At 45.2% G+C, this 8,912-nt stretch overlaps 1 protein-coding gene across 5 annotated transcripts in view; it reads right to left on the bottom strand.

Moving 5' to 3' along the window:
* ablim2 (actin binding LIM protein family, member 2) overlaps nt 1–8,912 on the bottom strand; it is a 408,138-nt gene that overhangs the window by 70,043 nt on the left and 329,183 nt on the right. For all 5 annotated transcript variants that reach the window (XM_043698339.1, XM_043698331.1, XM_043698357.1 and 2 more), the window contains one exon: nt 3,980–4,060. In XM_043698339.1, the coding sequence (XP_043554274.1) occupies nt 3,980–4,060 (81 nt within the window). The remainder of the gene's footprint in view (nt 1–3,979; nt 4,061–8,912) is intronic.

Here is an 8,912-nt window from a genome sequence, read left to right as displayed (position 1 = left end):
AGTAGACATTGGCAGAAGCATCTGAACTGAGATCGGGTAGAAAGTTTACAAGCTGCAAGGAGCTCCAAAACAGCTTTCACTGTCACCATGCCAACACTGAATGTTTATTTACACTTTTGTAACATCACCCAACCGCATCCCTGCCTCTGCTCATTTGCTGCTGATGTTCATCAATGCCTTTATTACTTCTAGACATGCCTATCAAAATGCACTCTTGGCCAGCTTCCCACATTCTACTCTCTGCAAACTTCAGTCAACTCAATCTGCTCCTTAACCTTACTCACACAAAACTCTGTTTACTCATTATTCTTGTGCTCACAGATGTGGATTTTAAAATTCACTGTTATGTTCAAATCACTCAGTGACTTTTCCCCTCCCTAGCAGTATCATCTCTTTGAGCTTCACAACACTCCAAGATCTCTGTCGTTATTTAATTCTGATTTGGAGTTGGACTGGGGTATCACCTGATGAAGGAGCATCGCTCCGAAAGCTAGTGTGCTTCCAATTAAACCTGTTGGACTATAACCTGGTATTGTGTGATTTTTAATGTTATTTAATTCGGGCGTCTTCAGAAGCCAATGGCAGTGGCAGTTGTGCCTTATCCTGCCCAAGATCTTAGGCTCTGGAAAACCAGAGAAAATCTCTGTCTCTTTACTTGTTGCCATTTTCTGTTCGATAGAACCTATCTTTTAACCCAAAGTTTTCACTATCTATCCTATTGTCCTTTGCGATTCAGTGTCAAAACTTACTTTAGAATGTCCTGTAAATAATCTTTAGACATTTTAGATTGTTAAAGGTAAAGGTTTGATATGAATACAAGTTGTTGGTATTGTTCTTTTAATGACGTTGCTATCCTTTCAGGTCTCAAAAGTGTTAGAAGTATGTCTCTCTTCATGCGCATTCAATGTCTGCCTTCCCACCACCATCCACTTCACTGAGAGACAATAAATTCCCTTCAGAAGATCACATGATTGCCTATACAGGGTTATGAATTCTTGATGGACTCCATGAATTTCACTGAGACATATTAGATGGGAGAAAGCTACTTTCCTCCCCTAACACAGCCTGTTGATATAACACATAATTATGACTCACTTGTAAACAGACGCTCTTTCAAAAAGTTCTTCCTTTAAAGATTTTGAACAGCTCTCAGACATATCTCGGTTGACAATATAATTTCAAAGAGGTTTAGTTTTCTTTTGTTAATTTAGAACACCTTATTATAGTATCCTTGGGGCAAAAAAACAAAGAAAACATGATAATCTGCTCTAATTGCTTGTCACAGTGCATTGTAAAATTCTCATCTGAATCCCAGATGATCTCTAATATGAGCAACATCTGCCTGGATGTGGCTAGACAAGTTTTTATAATGTTTCTAATCATAGTCTACCTGCTAATCTGCCATGTCATATACATAACAGCAGTACGAATTAAGTAAAAACATTATTTTGAGTCCTCCTTCTTTGATTGATGTCATTGTTACAACTTGTGATTATTTTTAAAAGATGCACAAATTTAATGATATAAGATCAAGTGTTATCTTCTTTACTACTGAAAAACAAACTGCTCCATATTCAAACATACATTTCAACTATGGAAGTTTGTGAAAACTGAAAATGCTGACCATGTCAAACAAAATAATGCAAGCACATAGGTGCATAGTATCTGAAAAGTAAGCATAGGCTAATAACTTTTCAGAATTGATGTAATAATGGGTCTCACCACAAACTATAACTCTTCTGCTTCAGATACTGACATGCTGGTTTACATTGCTTGTTATATCTCAAACTTTGTTGGAGACAAAAAAAAACTGCAGATACTGAAATCCAAAGTAGACAGGCAGGAAGCTGGAAGAACACAGCAAGTCAGGCAGGATCAGGAGGTAGAGAAGCCAATGTTTCAGGTGTAACCTTTCTTTAGGGCTGGGGTGTGCGTCGGGGGAGCTGCAGTTAAAGGGGGTGGCAGGGACAGGGTGGTGAAGTGGGGATAGCTGAAGACAGGTAGAGGGTTCGACCTGGTTGGTCAGTGGGAGGAATGAATCCGGCTGGTGGCAGGGAGGGGTGGGGATAGGAAGGGAGGCTGTTTAAAATTGGAAAACTCAATGCTGAGTCCTCTGGGCTGAAGACTGCCCAGGTGGAAGACAAGGTGGTGTTCCTCCTATCTGCGGTTTGGTCTTGGTTCAGGCACTTGCCATCTACATCTGCAACACCAACCACGCAATCCATCTCTTCAGTAACTTCCAGTTCGCTGGCTCCCAGCACTTTATCTTCACTATGGACCTGCTGTCTTTATACACGTCCATACCCCACAAGAGTGGTCTCAAGGCTCTCTCTCCTACAAACCCATCCAATCCACCTCCACCAATACCCTCCTCCGCCTCGCTGAACTAGTTGTCACCCTCAACAACTTTTCCTTCAACCTTTCCCATTTCTTCCAAATCCAGGGGGTAGCCTTGGGCACCCAGATAGGCTCCAGCCATACCTGCCTCCTTGTCGGCTGTGTCGAATAGTCCCTCTTCAGTACCTACACAGGCACTGTGCCCCAGCTCTTCCGTCATTACATCAATGACTGCATCGGTGCAGCATCCTGCACTCAGGCCGGACTGGAGTAGTAGCTCACAACTTCTACCTCACCCTCAAATTCACTTGGTCCATCTCAGATACCTCCCTCCCCTTTCTTGACCTCTCCATTTCCATCTCCGGTGACAGTCTCCAGGTGGACTTTTACTATAAACCCACAGACTCCCATAACTACATGGACTACAGCTCCTCCCACCCAGTATCCTGCAAGTACTCCATCCCATTCTCCTAATTCCTCCGCCTTCTCTGAATCTGTCGGAGGAGGAGACATTCCACTCCCAAGAATCCAAGATGTCCACCTATTTTGAATGTGCTTTTCCTCCCTTTGTCATTTAGGCATCTCTCCACTGGACCACCTCCATTCCACATATCACTGCTCTAAACCCCTCCTCCTCCAATAAAGACAGGGTTCTGCTTATCCTCACCTACCACCCCACTAGTCTCCACATACAATGCATCATCCTTAAACACTTCTGCCAACTCCAACTAGACCCCACCACCTAGAACATTTTCCCCTCCCCATCCCTCTCCCCCTTTCGCAAGGACCGTTCCTTTGACAGTCCTTGGTTTGCGCCAGTCTCCCCTCCAACCCTCTCGAACCCTCAGTACCTTCCCCTGCAAACGGAAAAAATGCAAATCCCACCCACACCCCCCCCCCCCCCCACCTCCAACCAGGGCTCTAAACAGCCCTCCTAGGTGAGACAAAGGTTCACCCGCCTCTCTTCCAACCTAGTTTACTGCATCAGGTGCTCCTGATGTGGTCTTCTCTACATCAGAAAGATCAAACATAAACTTAGGGAACGGTTTGCCAAACATCTCAGCTCAGCCCGCAAGGACCTCCCAGTCACTGCATATTTTAATTCTCCCTCCCATTCCCTTTCCGACATGATAATCCTTGGCCTCCTCCATTGCTACAATGAACCAAACCGCAAATTGGAGGAACAATGTTTCATCTTCTGCGTAGGCAGCCTACAGGCCAGAGGACTCAACATTGAGTTCTCCAGTTTCAAATAATTTCCCTTCCCATTCCTCAACTCCCTTCCCAGGCCTTCCTCCTCCCTTCCACTTCTCCCTGCCACCAACCGGAGTCATTCCTCCCAATGACTAACCAGGTTGTACCTTCTACCTGTCTTCACCTATCCCCACTTCACCATTCTAACCCCTCCACCCCCTTTATCTGCAGCTCCCCCCCACACCCACCCCCAGTCCTGATGAAGGGTTACACCCAAAATGTCAACTTCTCTACCTCCTGATGCTGCCTGACTGTTCTTCCAGCCTCCTATCTGTCTACATCTCAAACTTTGGCAGTGAACTGAAGACAAGATCAAGCATGATGGGAACACATTTACATGACAACAATTCTAATTGCCAGTCCTTCCCTTCCTCACAAACATTCTTACCTCCAGTCTGGTTCTATCCACATCCTTCGGTAGCTTGACACGTGCTTTCATTGTAACAGCTAACATTTCATATGGATAAACCTGAAACAAGTTAAAGTAGCTCAACAGAACAAATTCAGTTGTAACTTTTTGTTTCATTTCTAATGGCAAATTAACATCTGAATAAATCTCAAGGCAGGAGAAGATCACAGATTCATCAAGGCCACCTTTTTGCTATCCAATTAGCCTATCATCTCACTTTATTTCTTAATGGAAACCAAACATTGGCTTGACATTTTGAAAGATTACAGAGTTTATTTTCGATCTTTTCTTGGTCATTATGGAGGAATCTGTTTGGGAGAGGTCACAGCACAGAAACAGGTAAATAAATAGTTTTACATATAGCTTTGCTGTAAATCTACAATAGCGAGTAGATTAGATTAGATTACATTACAGTGTGGAAACAGGCCCTTCGGCCCAACAAGTCCACACTGACCCGCCGAAGCACAACCCACCCATACCCCTACATTTACCCCTTACCTAACACTACGGGCAATTTAGCATGGCCAATTCACCTGACCTGCACATCTTTGGACTGTGGGAGGAAACAGGAGCACCCGGAGGAAACCCACGCAGACACGGGGAGAACGTGCAAACTCCACACAGTCAGTCGCCTGAGGCGGGAATTGAACCCGGGTCTCTGGCGCTGTGAGGCAGTAGTGCTAACCACTGGGTAGACTGGGCTCTTTCTTGATTATATGTTTTATTGGGATCTGTCTCTTGATTGAATTTGAAAAATATAAGCCATAAGTATTAAATTAGCCTGGAGCAGTGTTTTGTAGAGCAATAAGACAGTGCTATTTTCTGGGTCTGTAAATTAGAAGGAGCAAAATGACCTTTAGTAGAATGACATGCTCTTCTTGTTGGATGTGGGATTTTCGGGAGAGTTTAAGGGTTACTGAGGGTCATATCTGCAGTAAATGTCATTGGTTGCGAATCCTGTCACATCAAATGGATTGGTTAGAGCAACAGTTAGAGGCAATGAGAAATTTACAAGAGCTAGGGGGTGTGATGGATGGCAGTTATAGGAAGGGAGAAAAGCCGCAGATTCCGTCAGGTGGATGAGTTAACTCCAAGAAAGTTAGGAGAGGTATGCGGGTAGTACAGAAGTCTTCTATGGCTATCCCCATTTAAGGAGAAAGTGAGGACTGCAGATGCTGGAGATCAGAGCTGAAAATGTGTGGCTGTAAAAGCGCAGCAGGTCAGGCAGCATCCAAGGAGCAGGAGAATCGACGTTTCGGGCATGAGCTCTTCTTCAGAAATTCCTGAAGAAGGGCTCATGCCTGAAACGTCGATTCTCCTGCTCCTTGGATGCTGCCTGACCTGCTGCACTTTTACAGCAACACATTTTCAACTCCTATCCCCATTTAAAACAAGTATGCCGTTTTGGAACACATAGGGAGTGATGGACCTTCAGGGGAATGTAGCACAAAACAGCCAAGTTTCTGGTATCAAGAATAGGTCTAATGTAATGAGAGGTACATCAGGTTCCAAGTGATCGATTGTGTTAGGGGACTCTCTAGCCAGGGGCACAAACAGACGTTTCTGCGTCCAGCAGTGAAAAATCAGAATGGTGTGTTGCCTCCTGAGTGCCAGGATCAAGGATGTCTCAGAGAGGGCGCAATATGTTCTTAAAGTGGAGAGGGACCAGAGGAGGTCATTGTACATATTGGTAGCAATGACATAGGAAGGAAAAAGGATGAGATTCTGAGGGGTCAATATAGAAAGTTAGGCAGGACTTTAAAAAGGAGGTCCTCGAGGGTAGTAATATCTGGATTACTCCTGGTGCTATGAGCTAGTGAGGGAAGTAATGGAAGGACAGAGCAGATGAATGCATGGCTGAGGAGCTGGTGCATGGGAGAAGGATTCACATTTTTGGATCATTGAAATCTCTTCTGGGGTAGAACTGATGTATAGGAGAAGGATGGATTTCACCTGAATTGGAAGGGAGATACTGGCAGGGAGATTTGCTAGAGCTGCTGGGAGGATTTAAACTAGTAAGGGGGGTTGTCTGGTGGGACCCAGGGAGATACCGAGGAAAGACATCAGCCTGAGAGTGGTACAGTTGAGAAAAGAAGTGAGTCAAACAGTCAGGGCAGGCAGGAACAAAGCAGAGAACAAGGCAGGACTGATAAAATGAACTGCATTTATTTCAATGTAATAGGCCTAACAGGGAAGGCAGATGAACTCAGGGCATGGTTAGGAACATGGGACTGGGATATCATAGCAATTATAGAAAAGTAGCTAAAGGATGGACGAGACTGACAGCTTAACATTCCAGGATACAAATGCTATATGAAGGATACAAAAGGAGGCAAGAGAGGAGGGGGAATGGCGTTTTTGATATGTGATAGCATTACAGATGTACTTAAGGAGTCATGATTTGGAGATGCCTGTGTTGGACTGTGGTGTGATTTTTAACTTTGTACACTACACCAGGTTATAGTCCATCAGGTTTAATTGGAAGCACACTAGCTTTTGGAGCGATGCTCCTTCATCAGGTGATAGTGGAGGGCTCGATCGTAACACAGAATCTATAGCAAAAATTTACATCAACTAGCCACGAAACGACACGACCAGCTATCCCTAGTAGCCACACACACAGACGGCAAGCAACATGAATTTGACTGGGACAACACTACCATTATAGGGCAAGCAAAACAAAGAACAGCCAGGGAATTCCTAGAAGCATGGCATTCATCCACAAACTCCATCAACAAACACATAGACCTGGACCCAATATACCAGCCACTACAGCGGACAGCTGAAACTGACAACCGGAAGCGGCAGGGACAGGCCACTATAAATGCCGAAGGAAACACCACAGAAGCGCTACACAGGAGGCTCCCAAGCACTGAGGATGTCACCTAGTGAGGGGACGAAACGTTTGCAACAAAAACTTCCAGCTCGGCGAACAGAACCACAGCAAAAATTTAGTGTGATGTAACTGAAATTATACATTAAAACATTGATTGTCTGTTAAGCCTTTCATCTGTTAGAATACAGTGATAGTTTCATTTCTTTCATGTGTAAATCACAAAACCTTTTTTTTAAAAGTTGCATTCTCGGGTTAGCTGTTAACAATGGTGATAGCTAGACAATATGTTGAAGGTGTTAGCCCCCTGTGTTCTCTGTCTATGACCTGTGTTTAGATTGTTATCTCACTTTTTAGATTAGAATCAGAGTTTTCCATAAATTCATGCAGTTTTTGAGCTCCAAGTTCTACATGAATGTATGCAGTTTTTGAGCAAAGTGCAATGTAACTCTGCAAGTACAAATTCACCCCACAAAATATATGTGTGCACGTGGGTCTTTGTCTGTCTGTGTGTGTGTGCGTGCGCGCGTGTGTGCGTCTGTCTGGGGTGGGGGTTGTGAGTGTGAAAAAGTGTGTGTGTGTAGTGAGTGCAGAGTGTCTTAAGGGTGTGAGGGGGTGCATGTGAGAATGTGGGAATGTGTGTGTCTGTAAGGGAGTGTGTGGGTGTCTGTGTGCGCATCTGTGTGTACCTATGTCCGCGTGTGTGTGAGAGTGTGTGTGTGTAGGAATGTCTGTGTGTGTGTGTAGTGCAATGGTGATCACCTGTAATGTGACATGAACCCAAGGTCCCGGTTGAGGCCCTCCCTATGGGTACCGAACTTAGCTATCAGCCTCTGCTCGGCCACTTTCCTCTGCTGCCTGTCCCTTGGAGGATGGTCACCCGAAGGTCCGAGGCTGAATGTCCTGCACCACTGAATTGTTCCCCAACTGGGAGGGAACCCTCCTGTCTGTTGCTTGTTGTGCGGTGCCCATTCATCCGTTGTCGTAGTCTTTGCTCGGTTTCCCCAATGTACCATGCCTCCGGGCATCCTTGCCTGCAATGTATAAAATAGACAACGTTGGCTGAGTCACGTGAGTACCTGCCATGTACAAGGTGGGAGGTGTTCCCCCGCATAATAGTGGTATCTATGTCCACAATCTGACACGTCTTGCAGCGTCCACTGTGACAGGGTTGTATGGAGTTATCCTGAGAGCCGGGCAGTTTGCTACGAACAATGATCTGTTTGAGGTTTGGTGGTTGTTTAAAGGCAAGTAGTGGAGGTGTGGGGATCAATCATCCTCATTGATAATGTGTTGCACGTCACGAAGAACATAGTGTAATAGAGCCGGGCAGTTTGCTACGAACAATGATCTGTTTGAGGTTTGGTGGTTGTTTAAAGGCAAGTAGTGGAGGTGTGGGGAAGGCCTTGGTCAGGTGCTCATCCTCATTGATAATGTGTTGCACGTCACGAAGAACATAGTGTAATTTTTCAGCCCCTGGGAAGTACTGAACAACGAAGGGTACCCTGTCAGTTGCAGCAGGTGTCTGTCTCCTGAGGAGGTCATTACGGTTCCTTGCTGTGGCACGTCGGAACTGGCGGTCGATGAGTTGAGCATCGTACCTGTTCTTGTGAGGGCATCCTTGAGTACTTCCAGGTGTCCGTCACGTTCCTCCTCATCTGAGCAGATCCGGTGTATGCATAGGGCCTGTCCATGGGGAATGGATGTTTTAATATGTTTTGGGTGGAAGCTGGAGAAGTGTAGCATTGTGAGGTTGTCTGTGGGTTCGCGGTAGAGTGTGGTGCTGAGGTGTCCATCCTTGATGGAGACGCACGTGTCCAAGAATGAGACAGACAGTCGAGAGTAGTCCATGGTGAGTTTGATGGTGGGATGAAACTTGTTGATGTCACTGTGTAGTTTTATCAGTGACTCCTCGTCATGGGTCCAGAGGAAGAAAATGTCATCAATGTACCTGGTGTACAGTGTTGGTTGGAGATCCTGCATAGAGAAGAAATCTTGTTCGAACCTGTGCGTAAAAATGTTGGCATATTGGGGTGAAAATTTGGTCCCCATGGCTGTTCCGTGTATCTGGATGAAGAA

Source organism: Chiloscyllium plagiosum, chromosome 1, assembly GCF_004010195.1.
Source record: "Chiloscyllium plagiosum isolate BGI_BamShark_2017 chromosome 1, ASM401019v2, whole genome shotgun sequence".
Classification (NCBI taxonomy): Eukaryota; Metazoa; Chordata; class Chondrichthyes; order Orectolobiformes; family Hemiscylliidae; genus Chiloscyllium; species Chiloscyllium plagiosum.
The sequence above is the reverse complement of the archived record's forward strand: the minus strand, read 5'-3'. Positions and strand labels throughout refer to the sequence as shown.